The sequence below is a fragment of the Tachypleus tridentatus genome, chromosome 3, assembly GCF_004210375.1.
Source record: "Tachypleus tridentatus isolate NWPU-2018 chromosome 3, ASM421037v1, whole genome shotgun sequence".
In the NCBI taxonomy this organism is placed as follows: domain Eukaryota; kingdom Metazoa; phylum Arthropoda; class Merostomata; order Xiphosura; family Limulidae; genus Tachypleus; species Tachypleus tridentatus.
Window position 1 is genome coordinate 791,904 of NC_134827.1, and position 27,450 is coordinate 819,353.

General features: G+C 37.7%; 1 protein-coding gene across 1 annotated transcript in view; it reads left to right on the forward strand.

Moving 5' to 3' along the window:
• The first annotated feature begins 2,701 nt into the window (after positions 1 to 2,701).
• LOC143246002 (uncharacterized) overlaps positions 2,702 to 27,450 on the forward strand; it is a 63,334-nt gene continuing 38,585 nt past the window's right edge. The window contains exon 1 of the mRNA XM_076492251.1: positions 2,702 to 3,259. Within this exon, the coding sequence (XP_076348366.1) occupies positions 2,752 to 3,210 (459 nt within the window). The 5' untranslated portion in view covers positions 2,702 to 2,751 and the 3' untranslated portion in view covers positions 3,211 to 3,259. The remainder of the gene's footprint in view (positions 3,260 to 27,450) is intronic.

Consider the following 27,450-nt stretch of genomic DNA (forward strand, 5'->3'; position numbering starts at 1 on the left):
ATTGGTATAAAATACAAGGTTCGATCCATAGTAACGAATACTCGTGGGTTACAGTCAAACACTGCGAAGAGTATTTAGAGAATTACGAATAAAACAAAAATTTTCCCATTGAAAATCAGTTTCTTAAATTAGTGAAAGTTTCTAGATAGAAAACTTCTATATTACGCCAAAGAAGGAATGTAAACGTTATCATTTTCAAATCGTAACGCTTTAAAATGAATTTCATAGCATTTGGAAATTATTAATTATTAATAAAAAAGTAAATACGATGACATGGAACATACCCAACTTTCCTATATGAGACTCGTTAAAAATATCCCATTTTTCTGTTTACTTCACGTTGTTTTACTGTGCATCTCTGTAGTTATTTATTACACGAATTGTATGTTCGATATAGATTTGTTTTGAATTTCACTCAAGACTTGCAACACCCACCACCAACTCTTAGTATACGTTATTACCAATGAATAGTGGGATTGGCTGTAACATTATAATGCTCTCACGGCTGAAAGGGCGAGCATGCTGGGGTAACTCTCAGATTTAGAGTCGAGTGACCTGATCACTAGGCCATGCCAGACTACCTAAATACAGGAAGTTATGCTTCACGAACAGATTAAACACACAATGCAGCAGTGCTAATTTGGTACTAAGAAAGTCTCTAAGCATGGCTTAGTGGTTAGCGTGCCTAGACTGTGAATCCTTGGATTCGTGCTTCGAGCCCTGTTATCTTAGAAGCTCGTTCCGCATTTTGTGACCGTAAGTGTGCTCCTAGAGTGACAGTCAAACTCCACCAGCCGGTCAGCAAAGAGTATGTTTATTTGTTCGTTTTGTTTTTTGAATTTCGCGCAAAGCTACTCGAGGGCTATCTGCGCCAGCCCTCCCTAATTTAGCAGTGTAAGACTAGAGGGAAGGCAGCTAGTCATCACCACCCACCGTCAACTCTTGGGCTACTCTTTTACCAACGAATAGTGGGATTGACCGTCACATTATAACGCCTTCACGACTAAAAGGGCGAGCATGTTTGGTGCGACCGGGACTCGAACCCGCGACCCTCAGATTACGAGTCGAACGCCTTAACCCTCCTGGCCATGCCGAACCGCAGCAAAAAGTAATTGCAATAGTTGACAGTAGATGACTGCTGTTAATTAGCTCGCGTATATTTTATCTGGATCTAGAAGGGTTGGATTAGATATTCCACTTCTCCCTGCACCGGTGTTTTATTGCACTGTTTTATATGTTGAACATCACATGAATGAGGGTGTATTTACCACTTATTATCATTGCACCTCTATCTATGTGGAATGTTCATCACTTCTGCTGATGTAGGCCCGGTATGAACAGATAGTTTGGGCGCTCGACTTGCAATCTAATGGTCACAGGTTGAATACCCGTCACACCAAATATTCTCGCCCTTTCAGCCGTGGGGGCGTTATAATGTGACGGTGAATTCCATTATTCGTTAGTAAAAGAGTAGCCCAAAAGTTGACGGTGTGTGGTGATGACTAACTGTTAGATTAGGAATGGCTAGCGCAGATAGCTCTCGTGTTGCTTTGCGCGAAATTCACAACAAACATTTGACCTGAAGACGAAAGGCGGAAGATTTTCGAAACGGCGTCCTCTACACTTGTGTCTCCACAACAGCCAGTTGCCGTCCATTCTACAGAGTTTCATTATGAATAATCTGCCTAAACAATCTGTCAAATAAAACGTTTGGTTGTTTATTCACTGCTTTCGATTTGATCCATTGTTTTGAATATACTTTTCTCAGAAAGTGTATTAAAGAACTTAAAATTCATTCTTATTTAAAAAAAGACATCGGCAAAGAAAATACTTAAACACATATATCTTTGAGTATAACATTGCATTTTTCATAAGCTTATGGCATTAGTCTAAAACTTTATTTTTTTAACACTATACGAACACATTTAATAGTTTTTTTATGTCTTTAAGAACAAGCAGAAAGTAAAACTTTGTTTAACCATCTTAAATCCTTTTTCGTATCCATGAGAGGATCAAAAAGTTATTAAAGGTTCAACAGACACCAATAAAAAATTAATCAATCCACGAAGATGACCTTATTTTAGTTCTGTTTACTTAGTTCTAATTTTAAATCTAAATTACCTCTTTATGTCTAATCAATTATTTTCAGTCTAAACAACAACTGAAAACATCCAAATTAAAACAGAATTTTTCTGTTTGCAACTTTCCCATTGACAAAACAGTGAATTCTAAAGGCTTGTAGCGCTAAAACTGGGTTTTAATGTCCGTGATGTACAAAACACAGACAGCCTATTGTGTGGCTTTGTGCTTAACAACAAACACAAAATGTTTCTATTTTGAATACAGTTCAAATTACGTTTGCATTCAAAAGTAATGTAGAGTAACATCACGTGGATTATATCGTGATTTTGCTTTTTTTGGAACGTCGTCGAAACCTATTGGCTCTTTTCGATTTTGTTTTTGTAAATAGTAACAATTAATAGCAGGTCATTTTTTATTGACTTGTATACATGAATATGGCGAACTTTGTACACAACTAACTTCGAAGAATAATTAATTCGTTTCACTTAATGATAAATTTCTATTTACATCATTAAGTGCGAATTATGGTTTATTCTTAGTAAATTTGATAAATAAATAGTTAGTGTTTGTTGAATTATCTTTCCATTTATTAATTCATTTTTTTCTCTGCATTTGTAGGCTACTCCAACATTAGTTTTGCCCATAATTGTCACAGAAGATTTTGACAAAATGGACACCCCTGAAGAATCATCATCTGGTAAAACCAAAAGCCATGATCGAACTCGCTCTCTTTCTGGAGGAACATCCAAGATGGCTTCCCTCAGAGAAGCTCTAACCCACAATCGAATGAGGCGACCCTCTGGTGACGACGTTCTGTCAGCTATTACTCCAGCACGTAAAGCCGCCATATTTGAATCGACCCGTCCTCGCTCTAAATCAGATAGCAAACGTCAACGACCAACGATCATATCGACAATAAAAAACTCTGTACAACAAACGTTTTCTTCCTCCTCCTCCTCAACAGGGGCGGTAGTTCAACAAAATCACCAACAGAGACTACATCCCATTTACCATCTTCATATGGTCCAGGTAGCACGGAAATCAGTTAGACCCTTTCGTACAAGGGGATTTTCGTCGACCAAGATCTGGATCCGACAGCAAAGGTGGACCCGTGTCCAAAGTAATTGAAATGTTTCGGCACAGATCCCATTCTATTTCCGTTGATATCACTTCTAAGGTCAGTCATGAACTTTAATATGATTATTCTTATTGTTACATTAAATGTTCTGTTTTTGATAATTTTACTCGGTCTTTACAACTCCCTATCAATAATTAAACTTGTTATTTTTTCTAATGCGGATATCCTTATAAAACTTAACACTTATTTGTTCCTATAAATAATCGTATATGAACTGATACTACAAGCTGCTTTCTTGTATTCTTCAGGAAGAGTATTTTGATCAAACCTTTTTAAACACCCTTGTTTGTCTTGTTAGTGCTTTATTTTTTGTCTTATTCTTGAAGGATCGTATTTGAATTTACCATATACTTGTTTAGCTCATAGATCTATTTACACTCTAAAAGGTAAATGTAAAGCTACACATAGCGTTGCAGTATACGTGCTATATTTATTTACTATAGTACAATAAAGATTTGAGTACTGGTGACATCTGTTAATGAGGGTAAGGGTGGGCATTTGATGTATCTGAATTTTGAGAAAGACTTATCAGATTTTACAAAGGTTTGTAAAATAAAATCTGATTGTGTGGGGATAAGTTAGCAAATTGGATAGAAGGGTGGCTGGATGGAAGAAAGCAGAGGCTTGTTACAAATGGAGTCAAACTGGATTAATGTCATAAGTAGGGTACCTCAATGTTCAGTCTCAGGACCATTGCCTTTTTTGATTTACATTAATGACACAGATGATATTAAGATCTTGGGTGTTAGTAGCTGTGACAAAGATGCTACTTATTTACAAAATAATTTAGACCATTTAGTGAGTTGGACAAGTAAATGACAGATGGGTTTTAATTATAATAAGTGCAAGATAATGTATGTGGGTTATCATAATTTGAATTATAACTATAATTGGATATGAATAACCTTAATAGTGTCATGAAACAAAAAGATCTTGGTATAATATTCGATCGGTCTCTAAAACCATCCAAGCAGTGCGATGTTGCTAGTGGTAAGGCAAATATGATTTTAGGTTGTATCTATAGAAATATTGGACACAAGTCTAAAGAGGTAACAATTTCATTGCACATGTCACTGATGAGGTCGTATTTGGCGTACTGTGTTCTGTCTTGGCCTCCTTACCTTAGGAAAGACATCGAACTGTTGGAAAATGTTACTAGAATGGTGCCTGGGATGAAGGGTGCTGTCATATGAGGAGAGACCGAAATATCTCAAATTGTTTTATTTTGAAAAAAGAAGATTTAGGGGGGGATCTGATTGAGGTGTTTAAGATTGTAAAGTGAATTGACGGTAGCGATGCATCATATTTTTTTCATATTTAATAGTGAGTACAGTAGGACTAGGGGAGATAAATGTAAGTTTTTGCCGTGTAGTAGTCATCTTCAGCTTAGATAGTTTCATTTTTCTGACACGGTGGTTGGCCATTTTGGAATGGGTTGCTTTCATATGTTGTGTTGTTGATTAAGTAAATTTAAACAAGTTTAAAAAAACCTTTAATTATATAAATGATAAGGACTCGAATTAAATTTTGTTTTTTTAAAAGATTGAAGAACAATCGAGATGGATGAATAGGTCCCCTGTTGCCTCAAAATGTTATATTAAATAATTAGCGCAGGATGAACTATTAAAGTTTGTTTTGCTCAATCTGTCAAAATATGAAAGTACAGTGTTTAGTCTTTATTTTTAAAAGATACCTGAACAAATCTTGCTGAAAAACGTAAAAACCAACAACAACATACCTTTTAAAGCTTATGTAATAATGCATATCAGAGAATTCAACTGTGACCTGGGGCCCTTATATCGATGACCTTACACAATTTGTATTTCAAATTTATTACAGTTTTTTAAACTGAAGTTATTAAGATTGTGTTAATTTAAATCTTACGGAGAAATCTATGAATTAGAACCCGGTTTCATATATTTGAAGGGACTTAGGAATAAGTTAGAAAGCATAAGATGTGAGCGTAAACTTTGCTCAGTGATCTTTGTCTTTGAAAACTTACGATTTCACCATGAGAAGAAATAACTTATTTAGATGTTTAAATAAAGTTCGTACACGACGTTGGAAATAACATAGACAGCTGCTGTCAGTGCAGGAAACTGGCGGTATTGATGTCATTAATAAAACCTGTAGTTACCTGCAGTGACGAGAGATGTCGTCCCTTTGCTCTTCCGAAACATTAACTACTCTGAGCTGAAGAAGATCTATCTCTTCTTTGGCTACAATTACAACTTTGATTATTTTTATTTTTACTATTGAAAACACCTGTGATTTATTTCAGACGCTCTCACCCGGGGAGTCAGTATTCGGCTCTAAATTATAAAAACATTGTCCTCTACACTTGTCTCCAAAACAGGCAGTTGCCGTCCATCGTAGAAGTTACAACTTATGATTTGTGCTTTTCAATGTGTATCATTTAAATTTGTTAAGCACATACAGCCAACCAAACTAAGTTAAAACGTTTCACAATTGTGCTGGTCATTCTAATATACTTTGATTATGTAGTTGTTTTTTCAGTTTGATTCTATAGGTTATTAAACAGAGGAAGTGAACGTTCTTCAAAGAAAGACCCGGTGTTAACTGATTCGTGGACATTAATTTTTGACTGACATCGCTGTCTGGTGGTGAAAATAAAATTAAAATTATTACGATATTTATATGATTGGTAAAATATTTACTCTCTTTTGTATGAGTTAATTAGCAACTATATCATTTATATATATTTTAAATACAGACATTTTATATCTAAGTTCATTTTAACCTAAAGGTTTTGTTTTCAGTAAAAGTTTCAAGTCTTGACGAACGTTAGACTGAATGTGTTCTGGTCATTGAACGAATTAAATTGATAGGAATGATGTATAACATGTTTAGAATGATGGATAGGGTACTACAGTTTTTACGTAGGGTTAAAATAGTAAATATAAGTGCACCGGAAATCCTTTATCGACTATTATGCGAGTTTTTATACATAAACACTGCTATTGGAATCGTCTACAATTCAGTTTTGAAAAGTCTTCATTCAATGTATTGAAATAATTTTTTTCATATTAATTCTAATATTTAGACTGAATTTTGAGAAAAAAAAACACCCTATGAAGTGCATATATGAAAGTGCGAAATACTATGCCATTATGAACTGCAAAAAGTAAACTAAGGAAAATACGGAATATCTTTAGGAAATAGTAACGTTTGTACATACTTGTAGATGGCGCCTAGTAAGTATGATTATATCAGATGACATTATTGAAGCTATCGTAGTATTCTGAGTGTGATCTCAGGAGCTATGTGGTAGTTGCCGATTATTTAAAAAAAACAAATAAAACTCACTATAGTTTCATTCAAGTCTATTGGTGCTAAACTCCAGAGTAATACAGCAATAGATACCAAAACTTCGATTTGATTATCCATAATTCAGCCATTTTGTTGGTCAGTAATTTTCCAAATGACCTGTGTATCCATGTAGTTGTAGTAGAAATGAACTAAAAATTGATGTACTTACTAAGGGCTTCGTATGAAAATTCAGTCCCCCCCCGCACCCCGTGGGTCAGTGATAATTTTACAGACTTGCATCGCTTAAGTTCTAAGTTCGATTCCTGTAATGGAAAGAATGCAGATATCCCACTGTGTTGCTTTCCCTGTAGCTCGAAAATTCTAAGTTTATCGTAATTTAGCGTTTGGGTATTTCCTATCCTCCATCACCACCACCACACACATACACACACTAACTAGCATGCTTTAATATCCATCAATTATATAGAACTAAAGCAGAAAGCACTACGTTAAATAATACAAGTATATTGGGTAGAAATGTTTAATTTATTTACTATATTATACTAAGAGAAACTCTTAACTTGTGTTCCTTATTATTAAAATCACGTAGAAACACTCAAGAAAACGTCACATTATTTAACCACTGAAATTTGGGTAATCAAGTTTAAAGACAGTAAACAGTTCATAGATACAATACACCCCGAGTGTGACAGTTCCACCATCCGACTACAGAGATGCTTCATCAATTTAAATTACTCGACGAATTCTCTCTTAAGCATGTATATAACTCATTTTAAATTCATTATATCATTGCATATTATTCTGTGAACTTTCTTGTATGTGATGTTGATTGCCCAAGTAACCTTGTTCCTTTAGTTACATAAACAAGCGGTATCTGTCATAATGGCGGTAGAAATAGAACACTTTGTTGGAATTACATTCGCCATTAAGGCCTTTTTCCCTTTTCTCCTAAAAAATCTACCGGAAAAATGTATTACTTTATGAGGAATCCGGGGGAGTACATCGATCAATAACAGGTGGATAATATTTAACGAAGTTATGATAGGCTTTTATCGGTAAAGTTGGGTGAATATTTTTTTTCATGGCATTGCTGTAGTACATCACCTAAGAAATATTCAGAATTTCTTAACTTACTGAGGAACTACTGAGACAACGAAGTAGAATCTTCGAGCGTTTTTCCTGTCGAGGTGGAATTGCCACACTCTTCTCAGTAGCACAGCTGTATGTCTGCGGAGTTATACTGCTAGAAACTGGGTTTCGATACCCGTGGTGGGTAGAGTACTGAAAGCGCCTATTTTGTAGCTATTGTTTTCTCTAAACTCCAAATAAACAAACATACGAAGTGGAATCGACGTCGCATTCAAATAGGGGTGCGTATGTCATCGTAGTTGTCGATACGATTCATATCTAGTTCAGAGGTTTCTTACAGTGTTTGACAGCCTTATCTGTAGTTTATTATCTACATCACTAACACTGTGTTGTTTAAAACTACACGCTTTACAGTGCATTTTTCAAATTCTCGTGATTCATCAACTAAATGGCAGTTGGTAAGAAAACTAAGAGAAGTACAAACGTATTTTACACAACTATTTTCTGGTTGTTAATTTCTGAGGGTACTTTGTATGTAATGTTTTTGATAAAATAAATGAAGATAACGTGTAGAACTGAATGCTAATCTTTCTTTATTGAATCTTTAATTTTCAGGAAAATTACACTGTTAGAACTTCTGATTTTTTTTTTAAAACAAAAGACTTGTAATGTTTACTGAAAGCTTGCCAAATTTCGTGAAGATACATAAATCTTACCGTATGAATCGATACAATCGTACCACTGCTTCACGATACGATACTTGTATAGTATTACTGCATCGCTACACCTTTAGATTTAAAGCTAACCTGCAGAATGTCCGAAGTGTAACAGGTGTTAATGCAGTCACGATACCGTAACGGTTACTGAGAAGTTAGCCGAAAGTAGCATGACCATAGTGTGTGGGTGGCTCACGGATTAGAGTAGAGAGGAGTGCTAAATAATGGTGAAGTAGCATGACCATAGTGTGTGGGTCAGTCACGGATAAGATTAAAGAGGAGCGCTAAATAATGGTGAAGTAGCATGACCATAGTGTGTGGGTCGGTCACGGATAAGAGTAAAGAGGAGTGCTAAATAATGGTGAAGTAGCATGACCATAGTGTTTGGGTGGCTCACGGATTAGAGTAGAGAGGAGTGCTAAATAATGGTGAAGTAGCATGACCATAGTGTGTGGGTCAGTCACGGATAAGATTAAAGAGGAGCGCTAAATAATGGTGAAGTAGCATGACCATAGTGTGTGGGTGGCTCACGGATAAGATTAAAGAGGAGTGCTAAATAATGGTGAGGTAGCATGACCATAGTGTGTGGGTGGCTCACGGATAAGATTAAAGAGGAGTGCTAAATAATGGTGAAGTAGCATGACCATAGTGTGTGGGTCGGTCACGGATAAGATTAAAGAGGAGCGCTAAATAATGGTGAAGTAGCATGACCATAGTGTGTGGGTGGCTCACGGATAAGATTAAAGAGGAGTGCTAAATAATGGTGAGGTAGCATGACCATAGTGTGTGGGTGGCTCACGGATAAGATTAAAGAGGAGTGCTAAATAATGGTGAAGTAGCATGACCATAGTGTGTGGGTCGGTCACGGATAAGATTAAAGAGGAGTGCTAAATAATGGTGAGGTAGCATGACCATAGTGTGTGGGTGGCTCACGGATAAGATTAAAGAGGAGTGCTAAATAATGGTGAAGTAGCATGACCATAGTGTGTGGGTCGGTCACGGATGAGATTAAAGAGGAGTCTAAATAATGGTGAAGTAGCATGACCATAGTGTGTGGGTCGGTCACGGATAAGATTAAAGAGGAGCGCTAAATAATGGTGAAGTAGCATGACCATAGTGTGTGGGTCGGTCACGGATAAGAGTAAAGAGGAGTGCTAAATAATGGTGAAGTAGCATGACCATAGTGTGTGGGTCGGTCACGGATAAGAGTAAAAAGAAGTGCTAAATAATGGTGAAGTAGCATGACCATAGTGTGTGGGTCGGTCACGGATAAGAGTAAAAAGGAGTGCTAAATAATGGTGAAGTAGCATGAACATAGTGTGTGGGTGGCTCACGGATAAGATTAAAGAGGAGTGCTAAATAATGGTGAGGTACCATGACCATAGTGTGTGGGTGGCTCACGGATAAGAGTAAAGAGGAGCGCTAAATAATGGTGAAGTAACATGACCATTGTGTGTATGTCGGTCACGGATAAGATTAAAGAGGAGTGCTAAATAATGGTGAAGTAGCATGACCATAGTGTGTGGGTCGGTCACGGATAAGATTAAAGAGGTGTGCTAAATAATGGTGAAGTAGCATGACCATAGTGTGTGGGTCGGTCACGGATAAGATTAAAGAGGAGTCTAAATAATGGTGAAGTAGCATGACCATAGTGTGTGGGTCGGTCACGGATAAGATTAAAGAGGAGCGCTAAATAATGGTGAAGTAGCATGACCATAGTGTGTGGGTCGGTCACGGATAAGAGTAAAGAGGAGTGCTAAATAATGGTGAAGTAGCATGACCATAGTGTGTGGGTCGGTCACGGATAAGAGTAAAAAGGAGTGCTAAATAATGGTGAAATAGCATGACCATAGTGTGTGGGTCGGTCACGGATAAGAGTAAAAAGAAGTGCTAAATAATGGTGAAGTAGCATGACCATAGTGTGGGGGTCGGTCACGGATAAGAGTAAAGAGGAGTGCTAAATAATGGTGAAATAGCATGACCATAGTGTGTGGGTCGGTCACGGATAAGATTAAAGAGGAGTGCTAAATAATGGTGAGGTACCATGACCATAGTGTGTGGGTGGCTCACGGATAAGAGTAAAGAGGAGTGCTAAATAATGGTGAAGTAGCATGACCATAGTGTGTGGGTCGGTCACGGATAAAAGTAAAGAGGAGTGCTAAATAATGGTGAAGTAGCATGACCATAGTGTGTGGATCGATCACGGATAAGAGTAAAAAGGAGTGCTAAATAATGGTGAAGTAGCATGACCATAGTGTGTGAATCGGTCACCGATAAGATTAAAGAGGAGTGCTAAATAATGGTGAAGTAGCATGACCATAGTGTGTGGGTCGGTCACCGATAAGATTAAAGAGGAGTGCTAAATAATGGTGAAGTAGCATGACCATAGTGTGTGGGTCGGTCACGGATAAGAGTAAAGAGGAGTGCTAAATAATGGTGAAAGCAGCATGACCATAGTGTGTGGGTCGGTCACCGATAAGATTAAAGAGGAGCGCTAAATAATGGTGAAGCAGCATGACCATAGTGTGTAGGTGGCTCACGGATAAGATTAAAGAGGAGTGCTAAATAATGGTGAAGCAGCATGAACCATAGTGTGTGGGTCGGTCACGGATAAGTAAAGAGGAGTGCTAAATAATGGTGAAGCAGCATGACCATAGTGCGTGGGTCGGTCACGAATAAGAGCAAAAAAGTGCTAAATAACGGTGAAGTAGCATGAACCATAGTGTGTGGGTCGGTCACGGATAAGAGCAAAAAGGAGTGCTAAATAACGGTGAAGTAGCACGACCATAGTGTGTGGGTCAGTCACGGATAAGAGTAAAGAGGAGTGCTAAATAATGGTGAAACAACATGACCATAGTGTGTGGGTCAGTCACGGATAAGAGTAAAAAGGAGTGCTAAATAATGGTGAAGTAGCATGACCATAGTGTGTGGGTCGGTCACGGATAAGAGTAAAGAGGAGTGCTAAATAATGGTGAAGTAGCATGACCATAGTGTGTGGGTCGGTCACGGATAAAAGTAAAGAGGAGTGCTAAATAATGGTGAAGCAGCATGACCATAGTGTGTGGATCGGTCACGGATAAGAGTAAAAAGGAGTGCTAAATAATGGTGAAGTAGCATGACCATAGTGTGTGGGTCGGTCACCGATAAGATTAAAGAGGAGTGCTAAATAATGGTGAAGTAGCATGACCATAGTGTGTGGGTCGGTCACGGATAAGATTAAAGAGGAGTGCTAAATAATGGTGAGGTACCATGACCATAGTGTGTGGGTGGCTCACGGATAAGAGTAAAGAGGAGTGCTAAATAATGGTGAAGTAGCATGACCATAGTGTGTGGGTCGGTCACGGATAAGAGTAAAAAGAAGTGCTAAATAATGGTGAAGTAGCATGACCATAGTGTGGGGGTCGGTCACGGATAAGAGTAAAGAGGAGTGCTAAATAATGGTGAAATAGCATGACCATAGTGTGTGGGTCGGTCACGGATAAGATTAAAGAGGAGTGCTAAATAATGGTGAGGTACCATGACCATAGTGTGTGGGTGGCTCACGGATAAGAGTAAAGAGGAGTGCTAAATAATGGTGAAGTAGCATGACCATAGTGTGTGGGTCGGTCACCGATAAGATTAAAGAGGAGCGCTAAATAATGGTGAAGTAGCATGACCATAGTGTGTAGGTGGCTCACGGATAAGATTAAAGAGGAGTGCTAAATAATGGTGAAGTAGCATGACCATAGTGTGTGGGTCGGTCACGGATAAGAGTAAAGAGGAGTGCTAAATAATGGTGAAGTAGCATGACCATAGTGTGTGGGTCGGTCACGAATAAGAGTAAAAAGGAGTGCTAAATAACGGTGAAGTAGCATGACCATAGTGTGTGGGTCGGTCACGGATAAGAGTAAAAAGGAGTGCTAAATAACGGTGAAGTAGCATGACCATAGTGTGGGGGTCGGTCACGGATAAGAGTAAAGAGGAGTGCTAAATAATGGTGAAATAACATGACCATAGTGTGTGGGTCAGTCACGGATAAGAGCAAAAGGAGTGCTAAATAATGGTGAAGTAGCACGACCATAGTGTGTGGGTCAGTCACGGATAAGAGTAAAGAGGAGTGCTAAATAATGGTGAAGTAGCATGACCATAGTGTGTGGGTCGGTCACGGATAAAAGCAAAGAGGAGTGCTAAATAATGGTGAATGCATGACCATAGTGTAATGGATCAGTCACGGATAAGAGTAAAAAAGGAGTGCTAAATAATGGTGAAATAGCATGACCATAGTGTGTGGGTCGGTCACCGATAAGATTAAAGAGGAGCGCTAAATAATGGTGAAGTAGCATGACCATAGTGTGTAGGTGGCTCACGGATAAGATTAAAGAGGAGTGCTAAATAATGGTGAAGTAGCATGACCATAGTGTGTGGGTCGGTCACGGATAAGAGTAAAGAGGAGTGCTAAATAATGGTGAAGTAGCATGACCATAGTGTGTGGGTCAGTCACGAATAAGAGCAAAAAAGGAGTGCTAAATAACGGTGAAATAGCATGACCATAGTGTAATGGGTCGGTCACGGATAAGAGTAAAAAGGAGTGCTAAATAACGGTGAAGTAGCATGACCATAGTGTGTGGGTCGGTCACGGATAAGAGTAAAGAGGAGTGCTAAATAATGGTGAAATAGCATGACCATAGTGTGTGGGTCGGTCACGGATAAGAGTAAAAAGGAGTGCTAAATAATGGTGAAGTAGCATGACCATAGTGTGTGGGTCGGTCACGGATAAGAGTAAAGAGGAGTGCTAAATAATGGTGAAGTAGCATGACCATAGTGTGTGGGTCGGTCACGGATAAAAGTAAAGAGGAGTGCTAAATAATGGTGAAGTAGCATGACCATAGTGTGTGGATCGGTCACGGATAAGAGTAAAAAGGAGTGCTAAATAATGGTGAAGTAGCATGACCATAGTGTGTGGGTCGGTCACCGATAAGATTAAAGAGGAGTGCTAAATAATGGTGAAGTAGCATGACCATAGTGTGTGGGTCGGTCACGGATAAGATTAAAGAGGAGTGCTAAATAATGGTGAAGTAGCATGACCATAGTGTGTGGGTCGGTCACGGATAAGATTAAAGAGGAGCGCTAAATAATGGTGAAGTAGCATGACCATAGTGTGTGGGTCGGTCACGGATAAGAGTAAAGAGGAGCGCTAAATAATGGTGAAGTAGCATGACCATAGTGTGTGGATTGGTCACGGATAAGAATAAAAAGGAGTGCTAAATAATGGTGAAGTAGCATGACCATAGTGTGTGAGCGGCTCACGGGCAGAACAACCTTAACGACCACTCTGAGCAAAGAAAACGGCACGACAAAATGATCCCTGAGTCTGTCCATGCACCTCACGCCTCACTATTTCGGATCTGATACACCACCACCATCTATTTTCTGCCGTTGACTCGGATATTACTTGTTAGTAGGTATTCTGTTTGGGAAACTGTTGCGTTAAGAAAACAACGTATAAACGATATATAAATTACGGCTAGTAGTTTGTGTTTTGAGCTATAAATCGATGAGTCTGGGGGTTGAGGTGTAACGTTGCTGCTCCGCACTTTCAGCTGTATACGCGTTATGAAAGTGACAGTCAGTCACATTGTTCAGTTCACAAAACCGGGCAAAGACCTGTGGTAGTAGTTACTGTTGGATGACTGGTTTCTCTTTGGTTAGCAGTTAGTTCAAATTTAAGATCAGTTGTACCTGAACCCTAATAGTCTTTGACCTGGTAATTATGCCCACGTTCATTTAAGGTGCCTTCTTGTTGACAAATTTCAAACTCACCTTTCTATAATTGTGATATTTTGACTTGTTGATACTTTAGTTGCAAAACGTAAAACAGAAACGTTTAAAGAACAAAATCATGTTCGTCAGCAAAACATGAATTATTTATAACAATCTCCAAGATCTCTTAAAATACAGACAATCATCCCGTACACGTTTTTGTTTCTGTTTTCGGTAAACATGAGGCCCGGCATGGCCAGGTGGTTTGTTTGTTTTTGAATTTCGCGCAAAGCTACTCGAGGGCTATCTGCGCTAGCCGTCCCTAATTTAGCAGTGTAAGATTAGAAGGAGGGCGGCTAGTCATCACCACCTGCCGCCAACTCTTGGACTACTCTTTTACCAACGAATAGTGGGATTGACCGTCACATTATAACGCTCCCACGGCTGAAAGGGCGAGCATGTTTGGTGTGATGGGGATTCGACCCCTTGACCCTTAGATTACGAGTAGAGTGCCTTAATCACTCAGGGGTTCGTTTCCCCTCGGTGGGAACAGCAGATAACCCGATGTGGCTTTGCTATGCCGGGCCTGCTAGGTGGTTAAGGCACCCGACTTGTAATCCGAAGGTCACGGGTTTGCCTCCCCGTCACAACAAACACGCTATCCCTTTCAGCCGTGGGAGCGTTATTAATGTGACGGTCAATCATACTATTCGTTGGTTAAAAGAGTAGCCCAAGAGTTGGCGGTGGGAGATGATGACTAGCTGCCTTTCCTTTAGTCTTACACTGCTCAATTAGGGACGGCTAGTGCAGATAGCCCTCGTGTAGCTTTTCACAAAATTCAAAACAAACCAAACCAAACCAAAATATGAATGCTTGAAAACGTTTCGTTAGGAAACACTTTGTTATCATTTAGATATAAATTACCAACGAATCATGGGCGCCCACAGAAATATTTTAAGGGGCAGCGACAAAAGAAGTGTGTTGGGATCAACTTTTGCAGTGTGATTCAACAGACTAAAAGAATGTGTTGTGTGTGACTTAAACCCAAACACAAATTCACAGTTTTAATTAAAAAGTTACTAAAATTATTTAGTTTAACCACGATGTTAAGTGTATATCATATTACGTGCGTGCTGGTTATTTAAAGAGAGGTTATTTTACCTGAATGTAAGGTTAAAAAAAACTACGTGTATGTCATATTTAAATATGCAAAAAATAAATCATGGAAGAGTTATGTGACTGTCAGTCCCACTATTCGTTGGTAAAAGAGTAGCCCAAGAGTTGGCGGTGGGTGGTGATGACCAGTTGCTTTTTCTCTAGCCTTACATTGCTAAATAAGGGACGGCTAGCGCAGTTAGCTCTAGAGTAGCTTTGCGCGAAATTCAAAACAAACCAAACCAACAATTGGAATCTTAGCTCATACTGGAATTTGTGTGTCTGACGTATAGGAACAGATTGCAGATTTGAAAAAAAATAAATAAGTAAATAAAAAATTGGAAAATGATTTTGAAACGGATCTCCAGCTAGGCTGGATGCTTCTTAAAACAGTTCATGAGAATTCTGCTCTTATTGTTTTTTATCGTGTAGCTACTATTATTTTTAGTTCGCATATCCAATAAATGCATTGTGAAACATTTTAATTTAAACTCCAGTGTATTACGTTCGTTACCCGTCCCAGTAAAGTATTATGTATGCTAGTATAAAAGCTCTTCGAAAGTGGCAGGAAACCCTCCTTGAATGCTTGACGAAAATTGTAAAATTTAAATCAAACGAATATCTCTGTACCTCTAAAATGACCCCACTCTTCACCAATAACATCGGTATCGAAATAATTATTTAAATTAAACACCAAAGTTTCAGTGAACATTACGAAGAAAAACGGAATGTTATCATGTTCAAAAGTACGTGTGCACTCTGAAAGAGAGTTAATTTCACTTTTGAGTCTTATGTCGGAATTTCCGCACTATGTTTTCATCTCTTTCGACTATAAAAAAGGATAAAGGATATTTGGTAGTACTAAGCATTTATTTTGTTTTATGTTTTAAGACCAAGTAGGTAATAAATATTAAAATACCTAAATAAATATTTATGAGTTAATATTTATTGACCACTTAATTTTTTTTAAAACACTAACTCTAACGTAAGTAATAGCAAGCTTGTTTGTAGTCTTAATTTGATATATAAATGTAACATAAGGCTTAGCTTAAACAATACTAGGGAAATTTTATTTCGCTTTTTTGCTACAACTCAGTGTTATAAAACTTCTGAATTAAACTATTTTGCTGTTATATCACCAAAGTTATCAAAAAAAGTAAAGAGTAAAATATTTCCAACAAATCTACATGAATATCAAACATGCAGTAAAAGTACTATAGTTGGCCTAAGAACAATCGGGTGATTAGTTTTGTTGCTAAGTGCGGATGTTTATTGTTGAGCATCACCAAAAAAAGGAACGTGAACACCATAGTTGGCCTAAGAACAATCGGGTGATAGTTTTGTTGCTAAGCGCGGATGTTTATTGTTGAGCATTACCAAAGGAGGAACGTGAAAACATTTCCGAAAGTAACAAAGGGAGCAAGTCTTTTATAGTTAGTGATAAAAAAAAGCATATGATCAAAAGCGATGTTTATTACCCGTTAATATGGAACTCAATTCTCGTTGAAGCCCGATTTAAACTGTGTTCAAAAATATCGCAGTATATATTAACGGATCATTGGCCTCTGGTGCAATACCTTCAGGAAATGCAAGGGACACTTAATTCCTCCCTCGGAAAATTACAAACATACATTTTCTTTATTCATTCAAGTCTACCTTAAAACAGAATTATTAGAATGTAACAAAAGTAGTTCAAACTAAGAAGACAAAAGCTTTTTTTTTTCTTTTTTCTTTTTTCAAGTACTAACTTTTAGCTCATATGTCCGCCATCTCTTGACCGATTTGAAATCTAATTACAATTTTGGACTCTAGATGTCAAATCCTTTCGATTGATGTATTTAACTACTCTCCAGCATGGCCAGGTGGGTTAAGGCGTTCGACTCGTAATCCGAGGGTCGCGTGTTGGAATCCGGTCGCACCAAATATGCTCGCCCTTTCAGCCGTGTGGGCGTTATAATGTGACGGTCAATCCCACTATTCGTTGGTAAAAGAGTAGCCCAAGAGTTGGCGTTAGGTGGTGATGACTAGCTGCCTTCCCTCTAGCCTTATACTGCTAAATTAGGGACGGCTAGCACAGATAGCTCTCGTGTAGCTTTGCGCGAAATTCAAAAAACAAACAAACAATTTACTTTAAACCCAAAAATTTACTCAAATTTTTAATTTGAGGGTAGGCTGGTGGAGATCCTGATGAATAATAAAATGGAATCGGGTACACGCGCGCCACACGCTTGGTATTACTGGTGCACAAAAATATAGCTAAGTAAAAGAAAAGGTATCATATTTTAATTCTGCCAAAATGAATTTCAAGTGTCGCGGTTATTGCGGATTCCCTCTTATTAGTTCTAGTTTGTCACTGATTGATTCTCTTTTCATAATGCGCACACGCACAGCTTTACAACATTTTATAAACTGAATAACAAGTTTGCCACGTGATGTGTAGTCGCCAATATTTAGGCAAGGGAGTACCTAAGACTTAAGCGCACTTCTGTTATAACAAACAGTAAGTAAATGAAGTTCATTTAAATAGTTTGAAAACGAAAATACGATCCACTTCGAATATATGAGCGACATAACGACAGCCAATTAATTTTCTTGGAAATCATTACTGCACGTAGTTCTGTTGGAAAATTAAACTGTGATCTGTAACAAAGTTGTAAACATTACTTGAACTGTTTTTGTTTCGCGCCTATATTAAAAAAAACAAACAACCAACAACACACTTAGCAACAGAGCCAATATACTTTGTCCATATCTATTAAAAGCCATTTGCAAAATGTCAAAACAACCTTTAGGCAAAATTACTAGAATGCAACAAACGCAGTTCCAACTATGATAAAAACTTTCCTTTGTGCAAAATAATTATTGTGCTTTATCTATCAGTGTATGAAACTAATGAAAAATTCTTTACGCCTTTCAAGACGATATAAACCATGTTATTTTCTAGCGTAGTAAAAAATCCTTGGTACTTACGTGATACAAGTTTGCTCTTTCACTACGGGAGAGAATTTTTTTATCTTTATAATTTAACAGATACGTTTGATATATTTAAACGTTTGTGAATGTCGGATGATGTTATATTTTTACTTATTCATGTACTTTCAGCCCTATAATTGGATCAAATTGAACTCTTACGCACGTTCTTAAACGGCATATTTTTTTTTCCTGAAGCTGTCGAACTTTAAGTGCTTAGGATAAATAAAATCCAATGCTCTTGAGGGCCAAGACAACTGAGACACCTCATTGTGATTATAGCATATATTCGAGAAAGTGTTCAACCTGATGTAAGGAATAATACAGCGCATTTATAAGCTTTCAATGAAGTCTAAAACCATGTTTTGGAACGTTGTTATCTTACGGTTTATTACTGATAATTACCCAATCGTGCATTCTTATATTTACCTAATTTAGGTTGCAGTCTTTACGTGAATTTGTATTACTCTTTCGAATTATCTCAAATTTTGAATAAGAGTAACAGGATTTTTGTATTCATTTTTGTCTTCTCTAACTTCCAAGGAATTTTGTTTTTTAGATCGACTTGAATGTGTTATTAGACTGATGCATTTGATAATATTAGCACGTGAAGAAAGATTCTTAAAATAATAAAAAATAACAATTTTAGAATATGCTTATGAAATGTTTATATTTTCGATCAATAGTCCGCCTTATTGTGTGAAACAGCTAGCAACATGAATTAATCAAAAATATTTTCTGTTAACTTAATACCTGTATACTAAAAAAAAACTAAAAAGTCCAGAGTAAATTGTAACTGTTTGTTTTTAAGTTAAGCACAAAGCAGCACGGATATCGAAACCCGGTTTCTTGTGTTATAAGTCCGTAGACATACAGCTGTGCCATGGGGGGGGGGCAAACTGTAACTGAATCTTTGGAAATTTAACTCTTTTTACGTGGTTGCTTTCTCATATTATCGGAATATTAAACTTTGAAAAAAAAAATGTGTTTTTTCTAACGTTACTGAACCTGTAGCTTTACGTTCTGTTTTATGTCGCTTATGGTTGATGTTGGTAATCAATCTTTAAATAGTATTATGCGGTACGTACAGCCAAATGCATGCTTTATGGCATTACTTTGTTATACAAGTTCCCCAGCCCCCCTGTGACACAGCGGTACGTCTCAAGACTTATAACACCAAAAACTGGGCTCCAATACCTTTGGGTAGGTTTGTGTTTAATCACAAACAAACAGAAGCAAATACTCCACAGTGGTGCTGGGAAGTGAAAAACTTTGGCGCATAATGTTTCAAGAAACGTTGGAATCGTTGTCTCCTGGAGCAAGTCGAATTGTGGATCAGACGGTTCAGGATTTGGGACATGATGCTGTCGAACACGCTACACTTTATCAGCTGTGTTGAGACGCGTTGTGAAAGGACAGTCGGCCCCGGTTATTTCGTACAGAGATCCTTGTAAAGCCCTTGTGGATGTTTGATTGGCTGGCTTACTGGTTGGTATTTCAAAATAAGGAAACTGTATCTGATCATTATGTATAGATGACTTTCAACAGTTGAATTATTCTTGTTTATTGCAAAAGTTAAAGAAAAGAATGTTTAAAATTATGACAACTGGATGTGAACGTAAAAAGAAAACAATGTGAAAATAATACCTGAGGACACCAAAAGATCTTGAATATTAGTATGATGTGCATGTCTTTTATAACTGTCGAGTCAGGACCGCTGTTGAAAACAAGATTTTTAGGTTGCTGTTGTCTGTTTTGGCAAAATTTCGCCAGAGGGTACAACAGATACGGGCTTTAGAAGTAAAGCCTAAACTAGTATCTGTAATATAAATTGTTGCATTTTCACTCTACTGTATATAAAAAATAATCGGTTTAATAGTATACACAATTTTAGCCACTTAGCCTTAGAATTTAATCTCATTGAACATCACCCACACTTTTGGCTGTGGATACGCTAAAAATATTGATATTTAATGACGTTATGCGGTTGAATGAGACAAATTAAGTCCTTATATGTAAAAACGGCTGGTATGGAGAGAGAAAGCACTATGTTGAGGAGCGAACAACGTTTCGACCTTCTTCGGTCATAGTCAGGTTCACAAAGAAAAAGAGGTAACTGACCGATAGCTGACCACCTGTTTGAAGGGGTTGTGTAACTGAGTGCAGGAATGTAGAGGGCGTGCTTAGGTGTTGGATTGTATTTATTAATGTAAACCGAATTATATATGCAAAAACGGCTCGTTTGGGTTGAGAAAATATTTTACATAGAAGAGCGAACAACAAAGCACTAAAGTCTGTGCCTAAACAAAGCAAAGGCAACCTTTTGCAGCCGAGTTTAGCATATCTTGTTTTCCGGGTACAAATAGCCAAGTGTGTTTTTCGTATGCGTTCATCTTTAACTGATGGCTTCGCTGAATCGTTGGGTGATAAATGATAATGCGCACTTATGTCATGCGAGAATTTGATAATGCGCACGTATGTCATGCGAGAATTTGATAGTATCCGGTTTTGGAAAAGTATTAGTTACTTTTGGAATGAAACACGTCAGGTTAATGAAATAAAAATGACTTTTTATTGTGCGAACGCCCTTTTCAAGCATGGCGCTCACTCCATAAATGTAATAAATGGTTTATGTAAATAGTATTCCGATAGGTATTATGTTCATTGTGTCCCGGCCGGCCTGATGAACTCCGGCTCGTCAGCAATAGATGCAGTGAACATAGTGTGGCTAAGATAGTTATTATTCATTTCTAATTCTTGTAAAATCTGAGGGATTAGATATATAATGCAGTGTTTGAAATATAATAATCTAATACCAGTGATCTGTGAAAATAACTCTCTCGCTTTGTCAAAATCCTATGAACTGAATTTAACAGTTTGCGTTAATAATAAAAAATAAATTTAAAAAACAGTTTCTAGTGGTGTTTTGGCAATGCTTTCTTGTATTGATTTATACATTGTTTTCAGCGTAAGGTAAGTTTTAATTTCACGTGGTTTAACGAAGAGGAAGTTTAGGAAACGATTTGAAATTTGGATTAAGCGAGAGTGTAGATTAGGTTATTGTGTTATCTAGTTCTGCATTGTGAATCATTTTTGATTTTGTATTTTCAACGGAATAAGCAGAACAACCAAAAGTACTGTACGTACGGGAAAACTAACGAGATAATAGAGTATCTATTTACATATGAAGTTAACCCTAATTGTTTTTTACATAAAACTTGTATTAACAAAAATAAAACGCTTTCGTTTTCGTTAAGTGAATTGGACTTTGCATGTTTCTTTACTGAACAATTGAACAATATTGTGTTTTGTTTTTTGAATCTCGCGCAATGCTACACGAGGGCCATCTGCGCTAGCCGTCCATAATTTAGTAGTGTAAGACAAGAGGGAAAGCAGCTGATCATCACCACCCACCGCCAACTCTTGGACTACTTTTTTACCAACGAATAGTGGGATTGACAGTCACATTATAATGCCCCCACGGCTGAAATGGTAAGCATGTTTGGTGCGACGGGAATTCGAACCCGCGACCCTCAGATTACGAGTCGAATGCCTTAACCCACGTGGCCATGCCGGGCCGAACATCAATAGAAACGTTACAACAGTATCTTTACTTGTTTATAAATAGATCTTGTAATAATTGCCATCTTGCTGTAATCTTGTTGATTAAAATTCGTATTGTTTCACATTATCTTCAATGCCGATAAACGAAACGCAACTAGCGTGTAACCGCGTACAAACGTTTACGAACCGGGGATGAAAGCTTGGTTGTTCCTGTTTACACGAGCTGCTATATTTAAAGCGGAGCGACATGCACTTAGAACTTAGGAGAAATGTCAGGGTATATTAGAACAACGTTAATGTGCTCCGATTCGCAACATTTTATAGCACAGCGAATAAATACGTAGATAGATGGAACAGCAAAAATTTTAAGGGTTTGTGTAATGTAGGTTGATGATTCGATTTAACAGTGTGTGTGTGTAGTTTTAAAACGACTAGAATGAAGCTAAAGTGTATTTTTGCATTTCACGTTTCACCACCGGGAATCACGTGGCAGTCGAAGCAGCCTATGAACGAATGACATTACAAAGCGGTTAGGGCATATGTGTTCACCTGTGGCTGTAAATAACAGTGTTCGGGAAAAGGACGTTCGTTATTATGTTCCTGTGTTCGTAAGGAATATTTTTCTTTAAATTTGCATCCTAGCTTTATAGATACTACTTTCCATTCAGTTTGACCCGGAGAACGGAGAGATTGTTTCTGGTTTAGAATAATTAAGTTTTTTATTATTATCAGAGATAGAAGTAGTATACGAAACTTAGAAAAACTCCATGATACTTCACGTTACTTGTCAGCATAGTCGGAGATATCCTTGAGTCTAAAACTAATTAGATTTTGAAATATTTTATTATCTTTTGACTTGCTTAACGTGAAATAAACATAATGTCAAACAAAAGGACTGATGTTAAAAACCGAAGTAATTCCCTGGACTCTCAACGACTTGGAAGTCAGCTACTTTGGTTCCGAAAGGTAAAAATTGGTCTTGTATATATAATCGTGAAGGCTATACCAATTCAGGTTTAAGTCATGAAAAATACAATTTTAATCTATGTGATTATTTTATATGCCTATCACCATATCAATGTTATGTTACCAGATTTTTCAGTTTGATTCGATTTTTATCAGCAAAAGTTGTAGAATCTGTTTTCGAAGATGTGTTCTATTATTAAGACATGATGGGCCCGGCATGGAAAGGTGGTTAAGGCATTCGACTCCTAATTCTCGAGGGTCGCGGGTTCGAATCTCCATCACACCGAACATGCTCGTCCTTTCAACTGTGGGAGCGTTACAATGGTACGGTAAATCCCACTATTCGTTGGTAAAAGAGTATTCCAAGAGTTGGCGGTGGGTAGTGATGACTAGCCGCCTTCCCTTTAGTCTTACGCTGCTAAATTAGGGACTGCTACCGCAGATAGCCTTCTTGTAGCTTTGCGCGAAATACGTAAACAAACAAGCAAGCTGTAAGACATGTTCGATGTGTCACTCTTCTTTTCAAACTCATTATAAGAAAACGTTTTCGAAGAGCATTCAAAGTATCAAAGATTCGTTTCAAAATACAATTAATTAACAGATTAAATTTTACCTTACATATTTCTTACTTGTATTCTTAATAGCAAGACTAAATCTGGGGAAGGCCTTGTTCACCACGAAAGAACTGGCGAATCAGACATTCGTTTAGTGACCGGAAGTACTGAGTGGTTACGTACTGTATTTTTCAAACTGATCTAAAATATAGACAAATAGTTGAGTAATGGGTTGGAGCCTAAGGAATCATATATGCAAAAACGGCTCGTTTGAAAACACTCTTACATAGAGGCAATTGTTCGCTCTTCTATGTAAAGTGGCATGGAGTATTCTCAACAAGTGGGTTTCTCGTCATCACTAAGGAATCATAGTTATCACTATGACTTGCGGTTTGTACGGGAATCGGTTGTACAAACAAACTTGTACGTTTTTATCATGTTCGAACTTCTTTTGATAGTCTTATTACGTAGTTCCTAAACGTTATATGATGCTTACATTCAGTATATGACGAATGTACATTAATATATGGTTCATGTGGCTCGGTAGTTTTGTTGTCTTTTGAGATTTACAACGCTAAAATTAGATGTTCGATCTCTACGATAGCACAGCATGGGTCATTGTGCAGATTTGTGCTTAGCAGCATGTAAACAGAGCGTTGATGTATATAGGTGTACCTGAAGCAAATATGAAATAAAAATGACACCGTGATAAAAATTATTCCATATATATTATGTTATTATATGTAGTACAAACAGCAGGTTTCATCCTTATTAAAATAATGGTTGATTTCACCGAATGGAATTAATAACAAAATCCCTAAACTTGCAAGAATTATTTATCTTCCAGTGGTTGCAGAGATGCCAACCATTACGAGTTTGGTGTATACATTACGACTTTACGCTCATACAGACAAATATTACGACTTGTTGCAACTCCCAAATTATTATATATTATATAGGCCTATACAATAAAGTGATAAATTGTTCCCCCAGGGCTTGAAAGGGGCGAAAAGAAAATTTCTAGTGAGATACAAATAAATTTTGATAATAAATAAAAGACATAGTCCAAATGGCTACTTGCAATAATCATGTTTGTGCTTGAAATAATAAAATATTTGTATATCCGACGTCTTCCAGTAGTTTGAGTGTGGTGCTTCTCTATACTGGGTGCGTGGGGGAATCCATAGTAATGTCATCAGTGCTAGTCAGCCAATCAGCGCTCGCATAGATGGGTATTTCTCGTTTTCTAACTGGCGTAGAAACACCAGTACGATCGTTCACAAGTTGGAAAAAAAGAGGCCTCGTTCACCAGATTGTCTTGTTCCTGTCAAATCTAAAAGGACTAAAACTGTGAATCAAAAATTTATGAAAGAGTATAGTGCATCAAAAGTCAGTGACAGTCATGCGTTTTATACAGTTTTTCACATCGATTTTTCTGTGGCGCATGGCGGGATAAACGATTGTTGCAGACATACAAAATCGGCATCTCACCAACAAAAGGCTGAGGCGAAGACAAAAATGATGCAGATAACAACATTTATTAGTAAGAATTCAGAAACCATAAATGCAGAAGTGATGTTCACGCAATTCGTCATTGCTCATAATTTACCCCAGCTGTAGCCGATCATGCAGGACATCTATTCAGTAAAATGTTCCCAGACTCTGATATAGCGAAAAAATAGGGCTGTGCCAGAACCAAAACTACAGCCATTGTACAAATGTTGGGTTGTGAAGATGGCAAAATGATTTCAAGCATACTTACTAACAGTGTTTACAGTTTAGCCACAAATGGATCCACAGACATGGATGACTCAAAACTGTATCCAGTGGTTGTACGATATCTTGACCCTTTGCTTGGAAAAATTGTTCTCTTTTGACAATGGTGGAATGGAAAGAAACTTCAACGGGAGAGAATATTTTCAAGCTTTTGGACCACGAACTGATAAAGAGGAAAATTCCATGGGAAATCTGTCTTAGTTTTTCTTCAGACAGTGCCTCAGTTATGTCTGGTATAGGTAAAGGTGTGATGGGACACATCTCAAGACAACAACCTAGCATTTACTTCATGCGCTGTGCCTGTCACCTCATGAATGTTGCTGCCCAGAAAGCTTCCAGAGAACTGCCTTGCACAGTTTCTGATATATTGATAGATATCTACTATTTTCTGGACAAAAGTGCTAGCAGAAAACAACATTTCAAAGAGTTTCAAGGATTGTATGACAAAGAAACAAGAAAAATTCTATAACTTGTTAACACAAGATGGCTATCACTTGGGGTGTGCCTCAACAGAATATTGAACATCTGGAAGTCATTGAAGAAGTATTTTCACTGTGAAAAGGAAAAACTAGATTCGAAAGGATCTAAACGTGCAGCTCAGTCAGGCAGCAAGACTTTAACAGTCAGGATATCCTCTCAGCCACACAAGGACACAGTCAAGACACCCTCCCAGCCGCACAGGGACACAGTCAAGACACCCTCCCAGCCGCACAGGGACACAGTCAAGACACCCTCCCAGCCGCACAGGGACACAGTCAAGACACCCTCCCAGCTGCACAGGGACACAGTCAAGACACCCTCCCAGCTGCACAGGGACACAGTCAAGACACTCTCCCAGCCACACAGGGACACAGTCAAGACACCCTCCCAGCTGCACAGGGACACAGTCAAGACACTCTCCCAGCCGCACAGGGACACAGTCAAGACATCCTCTTAGTCACACAGGGACACAGTCAAGACACCCTCCCAGCCACACAGGGACACAAGACAACAGTCTCCAAAAGTAGACAAACATTTTATATAACTCAATATATGTTTAGCCAGTCTGACCTTGAACTAAAGAAGAGACAATCAGTGAAAAAAGAGAAGAAAACGAAAGCTAGCAAGGAAGTAACCAAGAAAAGTTATGTGCAGAGCAAGTTAGATAAGTTAACAGTTTTCTTGGACAACAAAGTGAACTTGTTATTTTGTTTTTTTTTCAGTCTGCAATTCCTCTATTTGAGCAAGCCAATTTGATATTGCAAAGAGAAGATCCTTGCATATACATTATTCATAGAACTCTGATTACACAAGTTAAAAATTATACTTGTCAGATACATCAAGCCAGAATATCTTGAAGGCAACATCACTGAACTTGACTACAACAATGAATCCTTACATAAATCTGATGAGGCAGTTTCTATTGGAAATGCTGCTAAGGAATACATTGTTAAACATGAAAAGGACTTGGACCTGATCAGCTTCTACACCAGTGTCAAGAAATACTATATTGCAGCTACAAATTACATGATGAAACATTTCCCTCTAAATGGTGAACTTCTGATTCATGCAGAGGTTGCTGATCCAAAACTGAAAGTCAGCAAAGATTTCTCTTTCTATGCTTCTTCACAGACAGGTATCCTGTCCTTGTCAATACACATGAGCAGACACTGTTGACAAGTTGGAATATTTGAACTATCAAATTGATACTTTCTCAGAAACTGTCCTTCAGTTGAATGTTGACAAGTTTTGGGTTCAGCTGTCTACAGTTAAGGATGGAAATGGCAACCAGAAGTATGACATTCTTTGTAGGGTTATGCTTGGAATTCTTACAATCTTCCATTCTAATGCTGACAGTGAAAGGATATTTAGTTTAGTGACTAAAAAGAAAAGCAAGTTCAGACCAAGCTTGAGCACCTCCATTTTGAGCAGTATTATAACACACAAGATGTGTATGCAGTCAAATGGACAATATTGTTATAACTCCCAACCATCCAAAGACATTCTCATGAAAGCAAAGGCTGCAACAGCTGCAAAACTATTACAAAAAGTGTCATAAACATAATATAAACTAGTCCTTACACAAAGGCTTTTTTTGCTCACTGTTTATGCATGTTCAATGTTGTTTTACCAGTATGTTTGTTACTCTGAACTAAATAAAAGACATAATTTCAAAAGAATTTTTTAAAACATTTATTTATTAAATACACGAAACACAGTCATAAACGAGCAATCTATAGCAGTAATAAATAATAATAGTTATAATAATAATATAATAATAAACAGCTTAGAGACATTGGTCAGGCCTAGTAGCCGCAAATGATAAAGGGTTCTGTCTACAATCATTACTCTCAGTCATTTGAAATAGTTGGGATCTCTGTGGTTGGAAGAATAACGTAATAGATTAGTTTTAACTATAAATACACGTGTG